Consider the following 24,912-nt stretch of genomic DNA (forward strand, 5'->3'; position numbering starts at 1 on the left):
TTGTTACCACGGTAACCAGAGTATAAAGTCTCACACTTCAGAAGTGAATTTCGAAACTTTTGTGAGTCTATCCAAATCATTAATAGTAAATAAAACCTAACTATATAGCTGATCTACTGCGAGATTTTAAGGAATTATAATGATATATCATCTTGTCTTTGTATTGTATTTTATGTTTTTGATGTTTCTGTTTTTATCACGTTCTTACAAGACTTTCTTTAAATTATGTTGTGGGGATGTCTGTCCAGAGAGAGAGAGACTTAGAGAGAGAGTGAGGGACAGAAAGAGAGAGAGAGAGAGAGAGGGAGAGAGAGAGGGAGAGAGAGACTTAGAGAGAGAGTGAGGGACAGAGAGACAGAGTGAGGGACAGAGAGACAGAGAGAGAGAGTGAGGGAAAGAGTGAGGGACAGAGAGACAGAGAGAGAGACTTAGAGAGAGAGTGAGGGACAGAAAGAGAGAGAGAGAGAGAGGGAGAGAGAGAGGGAGAGAGACTTAGAGAGAGAGTGAGGGACAGAGAGACAGAGAGAGAGAGTGAGGGACAGAGAGACAGAGAGAGAGAGACAGAGAGTGAGAGAGACAAGAGAGAGAGAGAGACAGAAGAGAGACAGAGAGAAGAGAGAGAGTGAGGGACAGGACGAGAGAGAGAGGGAAGAGAGACAGAGAGAGTGAGGGACAGAGAGAGAGTGAGGGACACAGAGAGAGAGTGAGGGAAGAGAGGAGAGAGACAGAGGAGAGAGCAGAGAGAGGGAGGGAGAGGACAGAGAGAGAGAGAGAGACAGAGAGAGTGAGGGACAGAGAGAGAGACAGAGAGGACAGAGAGAGAGAGAGAGAGAGGAGACGAGCAGAGTAGAGAGAGGGACAGAGAGAGAGACAGAGAGAGGACAGAGAGAGAGACAGTGAGGAGAGAGAGGGACAGAGAGAGAGAAGAGGCGGACAGGAAGAGAGAGAGGAGAGGAGAGAGAGAGAGAGAGGGACAGAGAGAGAGAGTGAGGGACAGAGACAGACAGACAGTGAGAGAGAGAGAGAGAGAGAGAGAGAGAGAGACGAGAGCTCTCTCATTTCCCATATTGCACAATGTCCCCCTCTACCCTGATCCCTGCAGGATCTTACTAACAGACACCGTCGTGTTATGGCGCGCGTGCGGATCCCAGCCCCCAGACAGCCCTGATTACTTCCCTCACTGATCAGGGATCTTCCTGATTACTGCAGTCCGAGCCCTGTCTCACGTGCTGTCCGGTCTAAGGTCTACACTCCGCGGCGATCTGCTTCTACTTCCTGATCCAGACCCGCTGTCTCAGCACCGGTCATATGACAGGCAGAGCCCACTGCTGCAGGACCAGGACCAGGACCAGGACTCTTTCTACACCGGCTGTCTGTATTTGGACCCGAAGGTAAGAGTTTTACCTGCATGGTCTCTCCAATGCTGCAACACGGAGACTCAGCAGAGGATTTTAATTTATTTATTTTTTATTTTTTATTTTTTATCGAGACTACGGATCAACAAGTCTTCGGATTCTAGTTCTCAAAACCAAAAATATCAGCTTTTCACTATAAAAGCGGCCAAAATAACACGTTTGTGTTTTGTGCATTTAGCGCAAATGGCAACATCACGTGCCCCGAAAAAAAAAAAAAAAAAAGATGAAGCCGGAAGTGCCCAAACCTGCAGTTCCTCGAGCCACTTAACCCTTTGCGTTGTCAAAAACTGACAAAAATTTGACATTTTTAATTTTATTATTCACCCATTTAAATTATGTGAGTCTATTTGGACATTTTTGTCCCTTTTTCAGACATTTTTTCTTTTTTTTTTGTATCACTACCAACCACCTTCACACCTCTAGTTTTACTTTTAGGATTTCATGGTCAATAATTAAACTCGTAATAAAAGTACTTACTTTTTATTTTGGAAGATAGATAAGTCTTTATTGTCATTAAACACAAGAGCAGTGCCTGTGCAACGAGATGGAAGCAACACATTTACAGTGTCAACACAACATATAAAAAAAATATAAAATGTAAGAGAGAGAGAGAGAGACTATTGTTTAAAGTGTTTTATTCCAGATGCGAGCTTTTATTTTGAAAAGCAGAAGCATCGGGGAAAGGAATAAAAGAGGGGGGAACGTACAACATATGCATAAAATAGTAAGACAGATGAAGGGTTTGCATACACAAATATTATTTACAGTATGGTCACACTTCAGTAGCATTTATATTATGGTGACGTACTTTTGCTTTAATATTTAATTAGACTCAGACTTCTCTTTATTAATACTTTTGGGATGACTCCTGCAAGGAAATGGACATCTCCAGCATCCATTTTAGCAAGAACACAGCATAGAAGACAGTGTAAAGATAGCAATAATAACAGTAGTAATACTAATACTAATAATAATAACAGTAATAATAATAACAACAACAACAACAACAAGAACCTTTGGCTATAAAAAAGACATAAAAAGACATTTACCGTAACCCACGTTCAATTTAATCTTAACGTCACTCACTTACACTGCAGTATTGTTTACTACGGCCACCTCACTTTACTCCACGTTACCTCTTCATATATAACGCCCCTTTACTTCCATTTCAATCTCAATACTTTTTGCCCATTTGTTGTTTGCATGTTGTTTGTCGTTCTGCTTTTTTAACTGTAGAAAACCCCTGCTGTAACCGTGGGATGATTTAAAGTGTCATCTAATCCTCATTTATATCAAATCATACCTAATATTTGAGGTTAAAAAAGCAGAAGTTATGGATTATTTCGACTAATAGTCGAGATCAGAGGAATGAAAGTGGTCCGTTGTATTTGCAAAGAGCGCTGGAAGCAATCCGATCAAAACACTGTTCATCGTGTTTAGACTCAAACAAGTACACCCTTCCGACTAAAAGAAATCGGCATAGTGCAATTAAAAAAGGAGAAAATATTAAATCAAATAGGATAAAAATATATTTTTTTAACTACATTTTTGTTACTTTTTTCCACATCTTTTCACATTTTTGTGACTTTTTTTGATATTTTTTCACATTTTTGTTACTTTTTTCCACATCTTTTCACATTTTTGTTACTTTTTTAGACATTTTTTCACATTTGTTACTTTTTTAGACATTTTTTCACATTTGTTAATTTTTTCGACATCTTTTCACATTTTTGTTACTTTTTTCGACATCTTTTCACATTTTTGTTAATTTTTTCGACATTTTTTCACATTTTTGTTACTTTTTTCGACATTTTTTTTTTCACATTTTGTTTAATTTTTGAATTTTTATTTTGTTAATTTTTTCGACATTTTTTTCACATTTTTGTTACTTTTTTTCACATCTTTTCACATTTTTGTTACTTTTTTAGACATTTTTTCAAATTTGTTAATTTTTTCGACATCTTTTCACATTTTTGTTAATTTTTTCGACATTTTTTCAATTTTGTTACTTTTTTTGACATTTTTTCACATTTTTGTTACTTTTTTCCACATCTTTTCACATTTTTGTTACTTTTTTAGACATTTTTTCAAATTTGTTAATTTTTTCGACATCTTTTCACATTTTGTTAATTTTTTCGACATTTTTCACATTTTTGTTAATTTTTTTCGACATTTTTCACATTTTTGTTAATTTTTTCGACATCTTTTCACATTTTTGTTACTTTTTTTGACATTTTTTCACATTTTTGTTAATTTTTTCGACATCTTTTCACATTTTTGTTAATTTTTTCGACATCTTTTCACATTTTGTTACTTTTTTGACATTTTTCACATTTTAATTTTTTCGACATTTTTCACATTTTTGTTAAGTTTTCACATCTTTTCACATTTGTTACTTTTTTAGACATCTTTTCACATTTTTGTACTTTTTTCGACATTTTTGTTAATTTTTTAGACATCTTTTCACATTTTGTTACTTTTTCGACATTTTGTACTTTTGTTACTTTTTTGAATTTTTCACATTTTTGTTAATTTTTTAGACATCTTTTCACATTTTGTACTTTTTTTGAATTTTTTCACATTTTTGTTACTTTTTTCGACATCTTTTCACATTTTTGTTACTTTTTTAGACATTTTTTCACATTTGTTACTTTTTTAGACATTTTTTCACATTTGTTAATTTTTTCGACATCTTTTCACATTTTTGTTACTTTTTTCGACATCTTTTCACATTTTTGTTAATTTTTTCGACATTTTTTCACATTTTTGTTACTTTTTTCGACATTTTTTCACATTTTTGTTAATTTTTTCGACATCTTTTCACATTTTTGTTAATTTTTTCGACATTTTTTCACATTTTTGTTACTTTTTTCCACATCTTTTCACATTTTTGTTACTTTTTTAGACATTTTTTCAAATTTGTTAATTTTTTCGACATCTTTTCACATTTTTGTTAATTTTTTCGACATCTTTTCACATTTTTGTTATTTTTTGACATTTTTCACATTTTTGTTACTTTTTTCACATCTTTTCACATTTTTGTTAATTTTTTAGACATTTTTCAATTTGTTAATTTTTTCGACATCTTTTCACATTTTTGTTAATTTTTTCGACATCTTTTCACATTTTTGTTAATTTTTTCGACATCTTTTCACATTTTTGTTAATTTTTTCGACATCTTTTCACATTTTTGTTACTTTTTTTGACATTTTTTCACATTTTTGTTAATTTTTTCGACATCTTTTCACATTTTTGTTAATTTTTTCGACATCTTTTCACATTTTTGTTACTTTTTTTGACATTTTTTCACATTTGTTAATTTTTTCGACATCTTTTCACATTTTTGTTAAGTTTTTCCACATCTTTTCACATTTGTTACTTTTTTAGACATCTTTTCACATTTTTGCTACTTTTTTCGACATTTTTGTTAATTTTTTAGACATCTTTTCACATTTTTGTTACTTTTTTCGACATTTTTGTTACTTTTGTTACTTTTTTAGATATTTTTTCACATTTTTGTTAATTTTTTAGACATCTTTTCACATTTTTGTTACTTTTTTCGACATTTTTGTTACTTTTTTCGACATCTTTCCACATATTTGTTCAAATTTTAGTGACTTCTTTTCACATTTTTGTCACTTTGTCATTTGTTCTGGAGATGTGTTACGTCCTGCCCACGTGCAGAACGTACGTTGACGTCGGCGTTGCTTCAGCCTGCTCCGAGGACCTTTATGTGACCAACGCGGGGAGGCAGTGAGTCCGACTGCTGCCGTCAGGTTGGTGTGTCCGAGCCTAAAACCCTGAGACAGGGTCTGGCCTTGGCGGAGGTCTGCGCTGTCTGAATGCCTTGTCGTTACCTTACGATACCGTTTTACCAAAATATTCGGCTGAGGATGACGGAGAGCTGCGTGAACCCGTTCCTTTTGCCGTCATTATTTATTAACCAGAGCACTTTCTGTTGTTAATAATTTACCAGGATTTCTGTTCCGTAAGCTGTTAAGTATTATTGTAAGTAAGGCATAAATAAGCCTACATCAAACCTTTTTTTACCATAAACTGATTTCCGTGTTGCTTTTGACAGGAACCATGTCTGTGGTGAAGCTGGAGGAGTATCGGGAGCGGATTCGTAAAGAACTGGACAACGCAGTGGACTTCTGGCTCAAATACTCTCATGACACCATACACGGGTACTGGAGTTACACGTCTACACGCCTTTGATTTACAAAGAATTGCCGGATCATGGCTTTTGAGGAATACCACCAACCTACATGCCAAGTAGTTGTGTACAGCTGTTTGCAGCGTACAGCTGTTTGCAGCGTACAGCTGTTTGCAGTGAACAGCTGTTTGCAGCTGTTTGCAGTGAACAGCTGTTTGCAGCTGTTTGCAGCGTGCAGCTGTTTGCAGTGAACAGCTGTTTGCAGCGTACAGCTGTTTGCAGCGGACAGCTGTTTGCAGTGTACAGCTGTTTGCAGCTGTTTGCAGTGAACAGCTGTTTGCAGTGAACAGCTGTTTGCGGCGTACAGCTGTTTGCGGTGTACAGCTGTTTGCAGTGAACAGCTGTTTGCAGCGTGCAGCTGTTTGCAGTGAACAGCTGTTTGCAGCGTGCAGCTGTTTGCAGTGTACAGCTGTTTGCAGCCGTTTGCAGTGTACAGCTGTTTGCAGTGTACAGCTGTTTGCAGTGTACAGCTGTTTGCAGTGTACAGATGTTTGCAGTGTACAGCTGTTTGCGGCGTACAGCTGTTTGCAGCGTACAGCTGTTTGCAGTGTGCAGATGTTTGCGGTGTACAGCTGTTTGCGAGTGAAGCTCTGTCCTTGTGTTTCAGAGGCTTCTTTACGTGTATCGGGCGGGATGGGACGGTCTATGATGAGCTGAAGTACGTCTGGCTGCAGGGTAGACAGGTTAGTCTCCGTCAGTATTAGGGGTGTCACCATTTGGATTTAAAATCCAAAATCGATTGAAATAAGATTTCGAATGTCAAAATCCGAAGTAGGATTGCCGATTCCCCCCATATTCTTTTTCTCTCTTCATCCTACTTGTGCACGTCTGAAGGAAATAAACGTCTGCTTTTACAGAAGTTGCTTGGTTTTTCCCCTGTGAGTGAGTACTAGAAACCAACAAGAATGTGTGCTACTACATAGTGCGTTCACGTGCACCTTGTTAAACTAATGGTGCACTATTTAGCACTATTTATGTAATTTTGAGAAACTTACTTATTTAACTAGTGGCTCTTATTGCGGCAGTGCTATCCCTGTTAAAACAAAAAAAGTGAAATTGATAAATTGTGACCTTAAAATCAAAAGTGAAATCGACCCGTGGATTTGGGGTATCGTGACACCCCTAGTGATTACGCTGACAGTGTAAACGATGTCATCCGTTGTATGAAATGTGCTCATCAGATGAATATTTTTGGCTCCTTTCTTTCCCAGGTGTGGATGTACTGTCGGCTGTACCGAACCATGGATCGCTTCCGCAAGCCTGAAATCCTCGAAGCAGCCAAAGCTGGTGTGTGTGTGTCTGTGTGTGTGTCGTGTGTGTGTGTGTGTGTGTGTGTGTGTGTGTGTGTGTGTGTGTGTGTGTGTGTGTGTGTGTGTGTGTGTGTGTGTGTGTCTGTGTGTGGTGTGTGTGTGTCTGTGTGTGTGTGTGTGCATTTCGGCTAACCTGTTAGTATTAGCACTATGGAAGTGTCTAGAGAGCAAGTTTCCGGTTAACTTGTCCTTCCAGGTCAAAATTGAAAATGAATTTTTTTTTGTGCTTTTCTGATGTTTTCGTCGTTTTTCCTGATTTTATTTGTCACATTTTCCAGCTTTTCCAGTTTTTTTTTTAAAACCTGAGCTGGTTTAATAACAGGTTTTACACTTATTCTTGGAATTCATGGTCAACAAACCTCATTTGTATCAAATTATACACACGTTTTTAGTTAAAAAAATCAAGTCAAAATCAAAATCACACATAGAGGAAAGGAACCGGTCACATGTGGTAGTTGTATTTTTTAATTACATGACATTTTAATACAGCCTACATTCATTTAATGGGACTAGACCATTTAGGTGGAGCAAGTTTTAGAAAAAGAACGTGCATTTAAAACTTTGCAAAGCACAAATGCCAACTAGTTCTTTGCAGTTGATTCACATTTACAACCCCCCCCCCCCCCGGATATTTTCACGACAGAAGTGTGGATGTTCGTCTGTTCGGGTTTTGTAACAGATGGTGCAGCGCCGTGGTCCTTCTTTTGTAGACTTAGGTGATTAATGGCGGTCGTGATGGTGTTTGCTCCGTGCTTTTCTATTTAAGCATCACCAAGGCTCGGTAAAGTGCACGTGGACACATGTACGTGCACATGTGAAGTGAACGTGTGCAGTGGGTTAGTCGCTGGTTCAGCAAAATGGTATCTTTATACGAACTAAGAGAAACAGCCGTGCTGGAAATGTCAAATGAAAAGCCTTTTTATCAAGGCTACGGTCGTCTTTTTCGACCCTTTTTCGACCCTTTTCCTCAAAATGATTTAGTCACTTTTTCAACGTGTGTCGACTTTTTATGAGCCTTTTGAAATGTAATTGTTTTTTCACAAAAAAATTTAAAGCTAAATTTGTCATCATCTTATCAGCCGATATTATCGATATTAGGGATTTCCCAATATATTGGTATCGACATTAATAACGATTGATTTAAAAAAAAAAAGATTCATCAGAATTATTTCTAATGACAAATTTTTGATAAATATTGTTTTTAAAAAAAAAAAAACGGACGGTTCAACCTGTTTTTGAGCATTTGGGTGTATAGTCTGTCCACGAGGCGCTTAAACGTCCCTTTGGATGGCTTGCATGTCGTCCACCAAAGACCTCTACAACGTCCCTGGTTGATGGCGTTGATAGTCGTCCCAGAGGAGCTCAAATCCTGTTAGGATGGGGTTATAGTCGCCACCCGAGGACGCTTACAACGTCCCGTTTGTGATGGGGTTGCATAGTTGTCCCCAAGGACCTCTACAAAGCCCTTTGGATGGCGTTTCAAGTCTGTCCCCAAGGGGGGCTCTACAATCCCTTTAGTGAGGGTTGCAATCGTCACCCGAGGACGCTACAGTCCCGGGTGATGGCGTTTCAAGTTGCCACAGAGGAGTCTAAACGTCCCTGTTTGGATGGGGGCCCTAGTCTTCCCCCAAGGCCTCAAAAAAGTCCCTGGTAGGGGCGTTAAGTTGTCCACCAGGGAACCCCCAAAAAGTCCCTTTAGTAAGGGGCATAGTCGTCCCCCAGAGGACCTCCAAATCCCTTTTGTAGGGTTGCATGTTGGGCCCCCAGAGGACGCTTAAAACGTTGTATGAGGTGTTGAAAAGTCTGCCCCAAAAGCTTACAAGCCCCGGAGTGATGCGTTCATAGTCTGTCCCCAGAGACGTCTCAATCCCCGTTAGTGATGGCTTGCATACGTCCCCAGAGGGCCTCTACAAGCCTGTAGTATGGGTTGCTAGTGTCCCCCAGGGGTCTACAAGTCCTGTTGTGATGGGTTGCATAGTCTGTCCACCGAGGCGCTCTACAAGTCCCTGTTGTGATGGCGTTGATAGTCTGTCCCCCAGAGGAGTCTAAACTCCCGTTAGTGATGGCGGTTTCAAGCTGTTCACCAAGGGGGCTCAAACGTCCCGGGGATGGGCGTTGCATGTCTGTCCCCCAGGGACCTCTACAACGTCCCCTTTTTGATGGCGCACTATCTGTCCACCAAAGGCGCTCTACAACGTCCCTGGAGGGGTGGGTTATAGCTGCCCCCAGGGACACTTACAACGTCCCCTTTTTTAATGGTGTTCCTAGTTGCCACCCGAGGGGCCCCACAACGTCCCTTTTTTTTTGATGCGTTGCAAAGTCTGTCCACAAGGACGCTCTACAAGTCCCCGTTAGTGATGGGGTTTCATAGTCTGTCCACCAGGGGCTTAAAGCCTGGAGTGATGGCTTGCAAGTTGTCCCCCAGGGGTCTACAACTCCGTTTGGATGGCGTCAAGTCTGCCACCAAGGGGCGCTACAAAGTCCCGGGAGTGAGGCGTGATAGTCTGTCCACCCGAGGAACCCCTTAAATTTCCCTTTTTAAAAGGTGTGCATGTCTGTCCCCCAAGGACGCTCTAAACCCTCCCTGTTTGGTGGGTCCCTGTCCCGTCCCCAGAGGACCCTCCTTTCAAAAATCCCCCTTTTTGTGATGGCGGTTTCATTTGTCCTTCCCCCAGAACCCTTACAAAGGTCTGTTATTGGGTCATAAATCGGGCCACCAGAGGAAACCCCTACAACGGGCCCTGTTAGGATTGGGGTTGCATTGTCCCCTTTTCCCCCAGAGGAACCCCTACAACCTTTTTTGGTTTTTGTGGCGTTGCTTTCTGTCCCCCCAGGGACCTCTACAACGTCCCCGGGTTTGTGTGGGGTTGCTAGTCCCCCCCCAGAGGACGCTCTACAACGTCCCCGTTATTTATGGCGTTTCCCTAGTCCGGCCACCAAGGGCCTCTACAACTCCCTGTTTGTGATGGCTTGGGAAGTCTGGGCCACCAGAGGCCTCTACAACGTCCCCGTTAGGATGGCGTTGCATATTCCCCCACCAGGGACGCTCCCACCCAAAGTCCCTGTAGTATGGCGTTTTCATAGTTGTCAAACCCGAGGACGCTCTACAAGTCCCCCTTAGGATGGCGTTGATGGGGTTTTCCACCAAAAGGGCGCTTACCCAAATCCCTGTTTGGAAAGGGTTGTAGCCCGTCCACCAATTTTAGGGGCGCTTACAACCCTCCGTTTGGGAACAAAGATTTTTTTTTTTTTGTAATGTTTTTTTTTGGTTAAGGACTTTAAGTTTCTATTTAATTTGTTTTTTAACATTTTACGTTTTTAAAAACTTTAATTATTTGATGTTCTATTTTACAATAAAAATAAAAATATTGGATTATTTTAGGGAAAAATCATAAACCCACAAATAACTAAGTTTTGGGGGAAAACTTTTTATGAACCCGTTTTTTGGTTTTTTTTTTTAATATACTGTATTCGGATATTTGGAAATTTTAAATACCAAAAAACGGCAGCCTTAAAAGCCCTTTTTCGGCCGGCTCTATAAGGGTTTTAAATTTTTTATTTGGGATCGTTTGGGGGACGGTTTCCGAGGGAAATTCGCCCCCGTCTCCCCGCGGCCAGTGGAAAAGGCCTTTCTTCCCCCCCCCCGACCCGGAAAAGGGGGGAAAACCCGGGAAAAACCCCCAAGGAAACCCTATTCAGGGTGTTTCACATCCTGGCCCCTGGTGACCTTAGCCGGGTTTTTGGGTTTACAAAAAACACAGTTTCGAAGCATTATTTAAAGATTATTTTTTTGGGGGATTTATGGTCCCTGGGGCACCCTTTAAATTAAAGGAGGCGACAGACCCCCGCTCACACAGCGTTGTGTTTTTCCCCCTTTGGGCGGAAACAGTGTGGAGCAGGATCTACGGGGGAAGGGGGACTCGTTTGGGCCTGGGAGGCCCCCCCGGGGTTCCCCGGGGGAAAGTTTCCCCCCAACAGCTCCGTTCCCCTGATGCTTCCCGTGGGCTGGTGCAGCAGCTGACTGACGGCCGGGGTCAGGAGGTGGTTCACCGGTACCGAGAGCTGGCCAGCTGGTGCGTGCGGCAGATTCTCCAACACGTCCAGGTATGGACACGGATCACGGCCATTGCTTTCTGCCTAAAACAAGGTGTTTCTATTTTGGCAGGTGCTTCGACCACGTTGCATTGTGGTATACTGGAGTAAAATGTAGGCTACATCGTGTGTGTCACTGCCCAATGTGAGTCGAGGGCAGGTGCACATGCTCAGATTTTCAACTTTTTACGGCATAACTGTCGTACTGAAATTGGTGAAATCCATGAAATAATAAACTTTTCTCATTACAAACAAGAACAGAAGATGCAAATCATTTCAAAAACGTTTTAGCTATCTGGCTATGGTTGTTTGGTTGCTAACGTTAGCTCAAAACACCATTCCACTGACAGCCTTTGTTGTGTTTGATGCTAACTTGTAGCTAAGCTAGCAGTGAACCAACTTGGTTAAGTGGGTCCATTTTTACTGTGTTGACATTACAGAAGTCTCTCGTTAGCATCTTGTAGGCTACTTACTACATGCACAACTCCATTCTGCACTCGCCTCACAGTGGGCAGTGACTCTACTGTATGTCCACTCACATTAGCAGTGCATTCTGGGCATTTTATAGTGGACTATATAGTGAATTCAAATGAACCACGGAGAATTCGAACTCCAATACAAAATGGCGATGACAGAATACAGTGCACCGTTTCCGTGATAGAGAACGGTTTCAGCGCAGCATAACCTGACGTGCTCACGCGTCTTGTTTTGTCCACAAACTGAAAGATATTCAGTACAGCTGCAACAACAGTTGATTAGTCGTGAACCAATGTGTGTTATGTAAATCAATCGGCAACTATTTTGTTGATTCGGTTTGAGTTATTTTTAGAAGAAAACGTCTACACCATTCTCTGATTGCAGCTTGTTAAATGTTCTAGTTTCTTCTCTCCTCTGTGACAGTAAGCTGAATACTGTTGAGTTGTGAATAACTGTGTCACAGCAAATCAGCAGATCTGCCCGGGTGTCCAGTTTGAATTTGAGTCCACGTGATTTCCTTTTTCTTCTCTTGTAACGTGTTTACAGAGAGACGGCACGGCCATTTTAGAGAATGTGTCGCCAGAGGGAGCAGAGCTGCCGGGATGCCAGGGCCGACTGCAGAACCCAGGTAAACACTTCACTCCTGATGTTCCAGCCGGTGACGGAGTAACCACACCCTCCATCCACACCATCTATCTACACCATCCATCCACAAACTCCATCTACACCATCCATCTACACCGTCCATCCACACCATCCATCACACCACACTCCACCATCCACCATCCACCACACCATCCACACCCTCCATCCACCACCCCATCCACACCACCATCCATCTCACCATCCACACCACCACCACTCCACCACCCATCCATCCACACCATCCATCTACACCATCCACCACACACATCCATCTACACCATCCATCACACCATCCATCCCACCACCCATCCATCTACAACATCCATCCCACACCAATCACATCCACACCATCACTCCACACCATCCATCCACCATCCATCCACACATCCACACACCCCCATCCCACACCACCACACACCATCCCCACCACCATCCCATCCCACCACATCCACAATCACCCACCATCCCACCACCACCATCCCCACTCCACACCACTCCACCTCACACCACCACCATCCACACACCATCCATCCACACCATCCATCCACCCACACACCACCACCACACCATCCAACCACCCATCCACACCCACCATCTCCACACCATCCCACACCATCCACCCACACCCACCACACACCTCACCCACATCCACCCCATCCACCCCATCCACCCATCTCACCATCCACCCACACCATCCACCCACCCATCCATCCACACCATCCACCACACCATCCATCCACACCATCCATCTACACCATCCATCACACCATCCATCCACACCATCCATCCACACCCTCCACCCACACCATCCACCCACACCACTCCACCCACACCATACCCACACCATCCACCAACACTCATCCATCAACATAACCACGACCATTCTCAGACAAATCCACACACTCTGGATATACCTCCAAAACATGACACATTGAAACAAAAATGGCTAGGCCATGACCTGATTTCTCAGAAGAGTCGGGTGACTGTTGCACCCAGTAGCCGCTAACCTTCCAAGATCCTTTTTAACTTGCTGAAACTTAATGGGTGACACCGGACCTGTGACGTGTTACTCATGTGAGTGAGTGCTGACCCGTGTTAACCCAAGTTGACCCTTGCTAACCCTGTGACTTGACTACGTTGACACGTGCTGACCCGTGTTGACCCCTGTTGACCCTGTGACCCATGTTGACCGTGTTGACCCATGTTGACATGTGTGCTGACCCGTGTTGACCCTGCTGACCCTGCTGACCCATGTTGACCCATGTTGACCCGTGTTGACCCGTGTTGACCCATGTTGACCCATGTTGAACCGTGTTGACCCATGTTGACGCTTGCTGACCCGTGTTGACCCGTGCTGATCCGTGCTGACCCTTGTTGACCTGTACTGACCCTTGTTGACCTGTGTTGAACCCTGTTGACCCTTGCTGACCCGTGCTGACCCGTGCTGACCCCTGCTATCTCAGGGCACGCCCTGGAGGCGGGCTGGTTCCTGCTCCAGGTCAGTGCGGAGCAGGGGGACGCAGAGCTCCAGCAGACGGCCATCAACAAGTTTGTGGAGCTGCCGTATCAGAAGGGCTGGGACAAAGAGCACGGCGGCCTCTTCTACTTCCTGGATGTGGACGGTCACTGCCCCACACAGGTGAAATTATTCATTTATTCATTTATTTACTTGTCATTATCGTATCACTAAACCGCTGATGGTCGAAAGACGCACCGGCGTGTCCAAACAATGTTTGACAACCCTCTTACTCAAGAAGTAATATTACAAGCATTTACTATTTTAAACACATATTACAGTACTTTGTGAACCTTAGACTTTGTTAAACTCCTTTCAAGCACCAAAAACTATGGTTTCACTGCCTTGCATGGCAGAACTATAACTATAGCTGCATGGCAGATGTAATAACAGTCATATCTTAACCCGGGTCAAATTGACCCGTTTCAATGTGGTTTATATCAGAAATATTAGATTCATTCTTTTTTTAAACGCCAAAAGCTGGAAAATGTGACAAATAAATCAGAAAAAACGGAAAAAAACATCGTCAGCATCAAAAAATTTTGACCTGGAAGGGCAAGTTCATGGTTATTGGGTAGACAACACAAGGGTTAAAATCCATGTAAAATGCATCCAGTCTGGCTGGCTGATCGTGTGTGTGTGTGTGTGGTGTGTGTGTGTGTGTGTGTGTGTGTGTGTGTGTGTGTGTGGTGTGTGTGTGTGTGTGTGTGTAGCTGGAGTGGAGTATGAAGCTGTGGTGGCCCCACTGTGAGGCGCTCATCGCCTTCCTGATGGCCTACAGTCAGACCCAGAAGCCCCAGCTGCTGGAGACCTTCTCTCAGGTGTACGAGTACACCTTTAACCACGTGAGTTCACGTGTTCCATTACTTATTTTAAAAAGTATTCAACATGTTGAGAAATATGCATTAAAGTTCACATCAGGGCTGTAGTACTCATGTCCAGTCTTAGACTCGAGTTCAGACTCAAAACCATTTTTCTATGGTCTCGCACTTGTCTCGGACTCATTGGTCTTTGGACTTGGTCTTGTCTCGGACTTGCTGGTCACTGGACTTGGCCTTGTCTCGGACTCACTGGGATTTGGACTCTGACTTGGTCTCGACTAGTCCTGTTCTGGGACGTGTCTTGGACTCAAACGTCTTTGGACTTGGTCTTGACTAGTCCTGGTCTTGGACTTGTCTTGGACTCGAACGTCTTTGGACTCGGTCTTGACTTGCTCTCGACTAGTCCTGGTTTCGGACTTGTCTTGGACTCGACAAAGGTGGTCTTGACTACAGCCCTGGACATACAGTACTTCCTCAAATAAAAACCGGGGCCTTTATTTACCTGGACCGCAGAAGGTAACAGCAGGATTTTGTTAGAGGCAGTCCTTTATTTCTTATTCCATCTGTTTGATAAGTATAATTGTTTGAAATTAACAGCCATAGCGTTCCAGTGGACAGAGATGAGACATTTGCAAAAATATCACCATACAACAACAGCCAGAAGGGGGACGACGTCCGTCACTTGCGCTAAATGAGACCCGTTTCATATCCAGTGTAGCTACCGCCCTCTATTGGCCCCTGTACGTTACTACACACCAGGGCTGTAGTCAAGACCGCCTTAGTTGAGTCAACACAAATCCAAGACCAGGACTAGTTGAGTCCAAGTCAAGACCGAGTCCAAAGAGTTTTGAGTCCAGGACAAGACAGAGTCCAAAAAGTTTTGAGTCCGAGTCAAGACGGAGTCCAAAAAGGTTCCAGTCTGAGTCAAGACCAAGTCCAAAAAGGTTCGAGTCCAAGTCAAGACCGAGTCCAAAGAGTTGAGTCCAGGAACAAGACAGAGCCAAAAGTTGAGTCCGAGTCAAGACGAGCCAAAGGTTCCAGCTGAGTCAAGACCAAGTCCAAAAAGTTCGGTCAGACAAGCGAGTCCAAAGAGGTTTGACTCCAAGACAAGACCGAGTCCAAAGAGGTTTGAGTCCAGGACAGAATAAAGGTCTTATGCATGACAGCATCAAGACAATCATTTTGGGTTTCACTTTCCCTCCAATATTATTATCAACATGATAAAGACAACTGGACACGGTCGAGCCCAAAAGCCCAAAAGCCATATTGGGCAAGACCAGTGGCCGAGACCGAGACAAGTCAGAGTCCGTAGAAAAACGGTCTCAAGTCCGGTACTACAGCCCTGCTACACACTACACTCGGCTGAGTAGCACATACTGCCACATTGGCTGTGTACCGGATGGACAATTATACTTTACATAAGTACCGTAATCCAGAAAAACAAAGTGTGGAAAAAGCATGAATATAGTGTTGAATCTGTTAAATTAAACTGGTAGAAATTAACATTACAATGAACTTGAATGCATATTATATGACTCTAATTTCCCCCCGGCTTTATTTGTCTGTTGACCACACCCCCGGCCCACTACCAGAGGCCCAGCGTTTAATTGACATCTTACTTTTATTTGAGGAATTACGGTAATCTTAAATGTACGTATGGTGAATAAACAGAATTTATTAGACATGTACTGTAGAATATTTTATATTTCATACGAGTAAAGCCTTATTTATGTTTGTGTGTTTGGTCCGTACCCCTCTTGTAATGGGTTATGTGTACTTTTTATCCGGACTTTGAGTCTGTAAAATAAAAAATAGAAATTATCAGTTTTGGTTTCAGTGATTCCATGTTTTTTGGGGGGGTTAAATACGTGTGTGTTTGTGATCCTACAGTTTCCTGACACTAAGAACGGCGAGTGGTTTGGCTATTTGACACAAGAAGGGAGAGTGACACTGGATTTTAAAGGAGGCCCCTTTAAGGGTAAGAACATCATCGCGATGGAAAATGAACCGAACGCTAAAGCAACAGAAAAACACGTCAAATGTAGCAGGGCACCGCAGAGTGTAGCAGGACCTAGCAGGACGTAGCAGGACCGCAGAGCGTAGCAGGCGAGCGTAGCAGGACACCGCAGAGCGTAGCAGGACGAGCAGCACCGCAGAGCGTACGACACGCGAGTAGAGGCTTAGCAAGGCACCGCAGGACGTAGCAGGACCTAGCAGAGCGTAGCAGGACATAGCAGGACCTAGCAGAGCGTAGCAGGACGTAGCAGGACCTAGCAGAGCGTAGCAGGACATAGCAGGACCTAGCAGAAGCAGTAGCGACTAGCAGGCACCGCAGAGCACAGCAGAGTATAGGCACCGCAGAGCACAGCAGGCTTGCAGGCAGCAAGCCTAGCAGGACAGTAGCAGGGCACCGCACTAGAGGACGTAGGCACCGCAGGACAGTTAAGGACAGCTAGCAGGCTAGCGACCTGGCAGAGCGTAGCAGGACGTAGCAGGACATAGCAGGGCACCGCAGAGCACAGCAGAACGTAGTAGGACGTAGCAGGACCTGGCAGAGCGTAGCAGGATGTAACATGGCATCGCGGGATGTGTAGCGGGACCATGGCGACAGCTGCTAGCATGATTATGGAGCCTCCCTGATCCGAGGAAACATTACAAATATTTGTGTGTTCCTCTTCTTCTCCAGGGTTCTTCCACGTGCCTCGCTGCCTCTACATGTGTGAGCGTATGCTGGACGACCTGCTGGCCAACACCAAGGACTCAGCATGAATGCTGAATTATTCGGGATTAAATCTGATTTGTCTGTTCACTAAAACTACAAGAACCATGTTATAAAACAAATTACACTCATTTTCAAATATGTAAAGTTATTTTTTTTATGTCATCACAGACATCCAGTTACAGAGCAGCTTATAACATTTGTTGTGAAGCTGTATTCCTGCATTATTACTGCATAAAACATTTCTTTATTTATCTTCTAGTGGCTTTAACTTGACATTAACCCTTGTGTTGTAATCCCATTGACCATAAGACTTTGGTTTTTCTGGGTCTAAATTGAAGATGTAACTATTTGTTCGTCTTTTCTTGACGTTTTTGTCACTTTTTCAGTTTTTTGTCACTTTTTCCAAGTTTTTTGTCACTTTTTTCAGTTTTTTGGGTCACTTTTTCCAATTTTTTGTCACTTTTTTTCAGTTTATTTTATCCATTTTTTCAGCACTTTTTGACATTTTTGAAGCTTTTTCAGACTTTCCCTTTCTTAAATCATTTGTTCCCAATGCTATAAAATTGAATTTAACAGAATTAGCCCTTGTGCCGGCTTCCTGTCTACCATGCAACTAACTATTTGTTTTTTTAGCTTCAAAATTTAAAATGCAAACTTTTTTTTTTGCAATATTTTGGTCGTCTTTTTCAACTCTTTTGTCGCTTTCCGATGTTTTTTCTCTTCACTTTTTTTTTTTACCTTCTTGCCACTTTTTCCAATTTTTTCGAAGCTATTTTCGACACATATGTCACTTTTTCCGATGTTTTTGAAGACTTGTGTCATTTTTCTTCTTGTAAAAATGTGAAATGGGTCAATTTGACCCAAATATGATACAAGGGTTAAGTCCCAGCGCTGCCTGGAAGGAGCTTAAAACACCATCAAACACCTTAAATCAACTCATAATTAATTAATTAATTAAAACGTTAACACCAAAAAACAAATACATATATAGAAAAATGTGCCTTCTACATTAACGCTAACGTTTTCAACCAACTTTCAGTTTCACAGAGCAACCATACGGAAATCAGAGTCTTTAAATACTTAAAACTTATTATTAAATACTTTCTATATATTATTTTGAATGTGTCTATTTTTTTGTTCTGATTGTACTTCTTTGAAAACAAAATTAATTTCGTGATTCACCATTTTAAAAGCAGAATTTTGATTTTTTCCTTTTCTTTCCAATAGTCACAAATTAAGATTTCAGTTTTACAATTTAAAAAAAATAGATTTAATTTATTTTGTCTCATTTTATTTGCCAAACATATCCCATTTATTGTGGTATTCTTATTCTTATTCTTAGTTTTTTTCCTATGACGTTAATTAAAATGTCTGTCAGCATATTGATTTAAACCTACTGATTTTATATGGTTGTTTTAAGAGTTATTGTTGCTAGCTTGAATTTACTTGAATAAATTAATTTGAATGAATTGAAAATTAAATCAATTGATTTGGAGGATTTTTATAATTTCCATCATAACAAGTAATTGTGCCAAAACTATTTCCTTCAGAGCACTGAAGATTATGAACCGTGAATTTAAAAAAAACAACAACATTGATCTGCAAGGATTACATGTTTTCCTGGAAGAGCAAGACCACTTTTTTGTTTTGGACTTCAAGAATGAATTTTTTTAAAAACAGCTTGCATTAAAACCTTGCACACACAAACAACATTACATTCATTGGTTTCTTTACTGTGCATTCAATGTTACAAAAAATAAAGGGATATAATTTAAATTTGACAGGAGTCTAAAGTCTAAAGGAAACAAAGGGTGATGTGGAAGGAAGGAGGACCCAAAAGCAGGAGCAGCAGGAAGGAAGGAGCTTCACAAAGGGCTTTATTTTAACAGTCCGACACATAGGGAACAAAAGGCCAAATCCAAAAATCCAAAATCAGGCACAGGGGAAGGTGAAACTACAACCGGGTAAACTACACAGGGGAAAACTTACGAGGGACAAATCTGGAACAACTGGGAATATTAGGGCATATCAGGAAATAACAGGGAATTACGTGGAATATCAGGGAATATCAGAGAATATCAGGGACATAGACGAAACCACATTGACGAGACATAATGATCTGACAAGGCACAAGGGAAACAGTCATTAAATACACAAGGTAACGAGGTGATCAGGTAACAAGGTGACAAGGTAACGAGGTAACGAGGTAATCAGGTAACGAGAGGCAGGTGACGAGGAAAACAGGTAATCACAAGAGAGAGAACAACAAACTTTCAGGATCTTTGGGTCTAGGAGGGAACTTTCTGGATCTTTGGGTCTAGGAGGAAACTTTCTGGATCTTTGGGTCTAGGAGGAAACTTTCTGGATCTTTGGGTCTAGGAGGTAACCTTCTGGATCTTTGGGTCTAGGAGGGAACTTTCTGGATCTTTGGGTCTAGGAGGAAACTTTCTGGATCTTTGGGTCTAGGAGGAAACTTTCTGGATCTTTGGGTCTAGGAGGAAACTTTCTGGATCTTTGGGTCTAGGAGGAAACTTTCTGGATCTTTGGGTCTAGGAGGTAACCTTCTGGATCTTTGGGTCTAGGAGGAAACTTTCTGGATCTTTGGGTCTAGGAGGTAACCTTCTGGATCTTTGGGTCTAGGAGGAAACTTTCTGGATCTTTGGGTCTAGGAGGAAACTTTCTGGATCTTTGGGTCTAGGAGGTAACCTTCTGGATCTTTGGGTCTAGGAGGTAACCTTCTGGATCTTTGGGTCTAGGAGGTAACCTTCTGGATCTTTGGGTCTAGGAGGGAACTTTCTGGATCTTTGGGTCTAGGAGGAAACTTTCTGGATCTTTGGGTCTAGGAGGTAACCTTCTGGATCTTTGGGTCTAGGAGGTAACCTTCTGGATCTTTGGGTCTAGGAGGGAACTTTCTGGATCTTTGGGTCTAGAAGGAAACTTTCTGGATCTTTGGGTGTAGGAGGTAACCTTCTGGATCTTTGGGTCTAGGAGGGAAATTTCTGGATCTTTGGGTCTAGAAGGAAACTTTCTGGATCTTTGGGTGTAGGAGGTAACTTTCAGGATCTTTGGGTCAAGGAAGAAACTTTGGGTCTAGGAGGAAACTTTCTGGATCTTTGGGTGTAGGAGGTAACTTTCTGGATCTTTGGGTCAAGGAGGAAAATTTTCTGGATATTTGGGTCTAGGAAGTAACTTTCTGGATCTTTGGGTCTGGGAGGTAACTTTCTAGGATCTTTGGGTCAAGGAGGAAACTTTCTGGATCTTTGGGTGTAGGAGGAAACTTTCTAGATTTCTTCCCCAGACACCATAGGTCCTGGAAGAGCCTCCTGAAGTGGTTCCTGAAGTTCACCCCGACGAAGGCGTACAACACCGGGTTCAGGCAGCAGTGCAGGTAGGCGACGGTCTGCGTCACGGTCTTGGTCGCCTGCAGGATGTCCGACTCTTCGCACGACTGCAGCTTGAACATGTTGGCGGTGTCGTAGAGCAGCGTGACGTTGTAGGGCAGGTGGCAGACAATGAAAACCGCCACCACGGCCAGCACCACTCGCATCGCCTTGTGCCGCTGGAAGTTTCTGGCTTTACACAAGGTGCCGATGACGGCGGCGTAGCAGCAGATCATGACAAGCAGCGGCAGGAAGAAGCCCAAGGCCAGCTGGGTGCTCGGGACCGCCATCTTGGTGTTTAACGCTGTGGTCGTGTCCGTAAACCTGAGCTCGCAGATGTACTGCGGAGGCCCGGAGGCCTGGTTTCTGTCCTCCTCTTCCATGAAGGCGTACATGATGTGGGACGGCTGGTACCAGCTGTAGAAGTAGAAGGTTGGGACGGACAGCAGTAAGGCGGAGGCCCAGACGACGACGCAGATGAGACGGCTGTACGGCAGCAAGCGCAGTCTAAAGTTGCGGCTAGCATGGACGATGGCAATGTAGCGGTCGGCGCTGACGCAGGCCAGCAGCAGCATGCCGCTGTACAGGTTCACGCTGTAGGAGCCGCGCAGCAGCTTGCAGGCCACCGGCCCCATCGGCCACGCCCACATCTGGTTGTAGACGATGAGAGGCAGCGTAACCACGAACAGCAGGTCTGCGATGGCCACGTTCAGCAGGTAGACGTCTGTCATGGACTTGGTGCTCTTGTAGAAGGCATAGGTGACGATCACCAGGCTGTTCCCTATGAAGCCCAGGATGCAGATGATGATGTGAGCGTAAGGTATGACCATCAGCTCAACGCTGTGCGTGTTCCAGTATAAACAAGGTCCTTCAAACTGGTTGTCAAAATCAATGTCATAATAAGTGTCGTTGTAGTCGTAATCTGATTGGTTGAACATTTCCTCCTTTGAGTTGCCCATCTTCATCCACTGGAAACAAATCAGAGAGAGAACATCACAGTGATGAGTTCTGATGGAGTGATTCAGTACTTTGATATCAGTGTTATATTATAATAAAGATTAAAGATATTTTAATGCAGTCAAATTTCTTTTTTTTTATGATTGTGCAGGTGAAATGAAAGAAAACAGCCAGTCTTTAAGATAAGCTAGAGTAAACAACTGCTGGCTGTAGCTTCATGTTAGATATACAGATATAATAGAGCGTAACAGAGGAAAAGGAGTAGACTAAATGACACAATGTCAATCTGTCGTTACAAGGTTCAGCTGTAAACGTTTTGCTAAAAGTTCTGATGATCTGGGTCTCTGATGATCTGGGTCTCAGAAACCAGCACATCAGAAATATAAGTCCTGAAGCTTTGAAGATGTAGACATTTGCATTTTAAAACATAAAATCAATCACGCACCTTTGAGGAAGCCAGCGGAGAAATGCGAGGCAGTAATCATATGTTGACAAGAAATGTCCCTGGTCAAACTGGTTTACAGCTTGGAGGAAGCAGTTCTTTGGCAGCTGAGCTGCTTTTAAGACAAACTGAAACTTGAAACTTCAATCATGGGTTTTCACCTTTCAAATGTGCTCCATTGACCAAAAGCAACTCGGCTTGACAGAGCTGATCTTTGTGGGACCTTAGAACTTGGAGGGAGCTAAATCATGTGTGCGTCTCCAGCATGAGATGCAGCAGGTCTGCAGTCATACAGAAGTTCATTAAACCAATGCAGATCTTTAAATTAACCCTGTTAACCTTTTGTCTGGTGGATAGCCGTCAGTTAGCAAGACCGTGAACTTGGTGAGTGATTGCAGAAGGATATCTGACCTTATGTTGCCGTCTAGCTCAGCTTGTTGTTGCCATGGATGTGTTCAGAGAGAGTTGGCGCTAGTTTAACCACCTTTTCGACAGCCATTATTTGGGTAGGTGCTAGATCACACAAGGGGTCCATTGAATAAATGGATCAACAAATCCAAAATGCACCAGACATTGATTAATATTTCCCCGAAAACGCTTCCGAAACAAGTTCACTGAGTTAGAGATCCCAAGACTAATCGATTAACCGTGCATGAAGTAGTTTTGATGAGTAAGCTTCAAATGACATGCATTCGTTGCCTACATAGTTTGGATGAAAATAAAAAAATGGCAAAAAACTGCAGTACAAACAAAAGCCATGTTTCCAACCAATTTCAATTTCCAAAAGAAGAAAACACAAATTAAAAGTGTTTCCATCAAGTGGCGTTATGCATGGTTGTAGATCCCAAACCGGCTTGCTAAATCAAAGAGTTTAGAAGCTAAATGGAGAGAGGAAGCATTGTACAAGTATGCCACCCGTGCAGAATCCAGGGTTATGGAGACATTGGGCGTCAGCGAGACAACTGTTCACGGCTGTGTATACATACGACAAATCTATCTGTAACATTCTGTTTATAATATATATTCATTTCTATATTTATTCAGTACAAATCCATCCTGCACTTATGGAACCAGTATATATCCTGCACTTACTGCTGTTGCACTTCTGGTTAGACCCAAACTGCATTTCGTTGCCTTGTACATGTGTAACGACAATAAAGTTGAATCTAATCTAATATGCGGTGTGCAGGGCCGTACCATTCAAGCTGTTGAACCAATTTGTCAATTTACCCAATGTGGCAGAGGCACAGGCTATATATATATATATATATATCTGCACATTGTAACTCCATTACGCACCTTTTGTGCCACAGGTGCAATGGATGGGACCTGTATCCCGATCCTTCCTCCATCCAATGGTACCAGGACTATAGTCATGTGACTCACATGTTCGCTACATCACAACTTATTCAGCAAACCTGTTTCCATCTCCCATTTTGCGCATTAACTCTTTTTCTAAAAAGGCAAAAACCACCTCAAATTTTGTTGTTTCCATCAACATTTTCCAATGCGATACTTCAAAATGTGCATGAAAATAAAAAATCACCTTTTGTCATACACAGAAAAGGAAATCCTCCATGTATATTTCTTATAAATAAATTAATAAAAACCAAACAGATACACAGCAAACATTTAAAAAAATAAACAATCCAAAGATGACACAGTTCAGCATAATGAACTCATCCTATCCTTTTTGATAAGCCTCACAAACTGCAGTAGGTCACATTAGCGATATGGTCCTTTACATACAGCATGTGACATGATTAAACTGTGTGATGCTGATGTGGGACACACAGCTCTTACATCAGAGACTGAGATAGACTGACCTACTGGAGAGCTGCTGCGACACATGCACACACTCCTACATATACACACCAACACAGACATACTTTCTATTTCTTCATTGTTATTACTGAATATCTACTCCCAGTGTTGTGTAGGTACGTCTACATTCCCTCCTGTCTTGTAGATGCTTGTTAAAACTTGGAATTATAACTTCTGTGTCCTTTACGTAATGCCGTCTGGTCCAAAAAGACTTAATCCAACAGACATGGCAAAAGAGACATCTTTAAATCGGTGGACACATTTTTTTTTAAGCTTTACAACCCAGGCAAAATTATTCGTTTCTACCATCATAATTTGATCCATCCGGTTCGATGTAATGTGGAAAGTCAAGAGACGTCAACCAAATAATTTAATCCCCATTCAAGTTAGGGGAGTGCTAAGCCGGAAGTAGACGAAGATCATCCGGGTCATTACATAAGCTGAACAATTTGGCTTCATGCGCCAGTGAGAAACTCTCATAGGAATGAACGGGGCTCCACCTTAACCACTGTATCCAGGTCGTCTCATACATCCATGAAAAACATCCAAATAACGTGATTATGTCAGTGTCATATCTCTTCAAACTGACGCGTTCCTTCCTGTAACTCATTGTGGATCAGGACGTCATTTGATGCCGCCCAGTCTGGACGTGTGAGAGACGGGTCACAGACAAGGACTAATCACAGAGTCCTTGTACCATATTGGTGATGCATGTTGATATCTTTGGTCCAAAAAGCACAACCAGGAGCACATCAGAGATAAATCTGTGCTTGAACCAGTTCAAACATCACAACCTATCAGACAGCAGAGCTGCAGACAGCTCCTGTACATGCCGAGCGTGCTGCTCTTTATCTTTACTTTTTAGGGCTCCGAGTAACGATTATTTTCATTCTCGATTAATCTGTCGATTAATTTTGTGATTGACACATTCTTGACTCGCAAAATGACATTACACACTGACAATCATCATATGTGTAATTCATGGCTCAATTCAAGTGAGATCTAATGATTATTTATCTCCTCCATTCACTACCTTACACAGCTGCATGTTCACTACATCACAACTTATTAAGCAAAGCCGTTTCAATCTCCCAT

General features: G+C 42.5%; 2 protein-coding genes across 2 annotated transcripts; one reads left to right on the plus strand and one right to left on the minus strand.

Annotated features, from left to right (window-relative positions):
• Positions 1 to 1,095: 1,095 nt before the first annotated feature.
• On the plus strand, positions 1,096 to 17,350 carry renbp (renin binding protein). Its single transcript, XM_032521676.1, has 11 exons — positions 1,096 to 1,391; positions 5,497 to 5,602; positions 6,239 to 6,314; positions 6,843 to 6,934; positions 10,530 to 10,677; positions 10,773 to 11,045; positions 12,057 to 12,138; positions 13,619 to 13,794; positions 14,385 to 14,516; positions 16,383 to 16,470; positions 17,179 to 17,350. The coding sequence occupies exons 2-11, from the start codon at positions 5,502 to 5,504 to the stop codon at positions 17,259 to 17,261; spliced, it is 1,251 nt and encodes a 416-aa protein (XP_032377567.1). The 5' UTR covers positions 1,096 to 1,391; positions 5,497 to 5,501; the 3' UTR covers positions 17,262 to 17,350.
• Positions 17,351 to 19,493: 2,143 nt separating this feature from the next.
• LOC116691929 (C-C chemokine receptor type 6) lies at positions 19,494 to 22,105 on the minus strand. The gene is made up of 3 exons (XM_032519853.1): positions 21,997 to 22,105; positions 20,434 to 21,602; positions 19,494 to 20,238 (listed from the first exon to the last, which is right to left on the minus strand). Exons 2-3 carry the CDS (start codon positions 21,557 to 21,559, stop codon positions 20,228 to 20,230), a joined length of 1,137 nt encoding a protein of 378 aa, XP_032375744.1. The 5' UTR covers positions 21,560 to 21,602; positions 21,997 to 22,105; the 3' UTR covers positions 19,494 to 20,227.
• Between the last annotated feature and the right edge of the window lie 2,807 nt (positions 22,106 to 24,912).

This window comes from Etheostoma spectabile, chromosome 7 (genome assembly GCF_008692095.1).
Source record: "Etheostoma spectabile isolate EspeVRDwgs_2016 chromosome 7, UIUC_Espe_1.0, whole genome shotgun sequence".
NCBI lineage: Eukaryota > Metazoa > Chordata > Actinopteri > Perciformes > Percidae > Etheostoma > Etheostoma spectabile.

Excerpts from the sequence above, each read along its gene's own strand:
- renbp (XM_032521676.1), top strand. The coding sequence starts at position 5,502 with ATGTCTGTGGTGAAGCTGGAGGAGTATCGGGAGCGGATTCGTAAAGAA. Across the intron at positions 11,046-12,056 it reads AGATTCTCCAACACGTCCAG|AGAGACGGCACGGCCATTTT; the intron begins GTATGGACACGG and ends ACGTGTTTACAG. Across the intron at positions 13,795-14,384 it reads ACGGTCACTGCCCCACACAG|CTGGAGTGGAGTATGAAGCT; the intron begins GTGAAATTATTC and ends GTGTGTGTGTAG.
- LOC116691929 (XM_032519853.1), bottom strand. The coding sequence starts at position 21,559 with ATGAAGATGGGCAACTCAAAGGAGGAAATGTTCAACCAATCAGATTAC.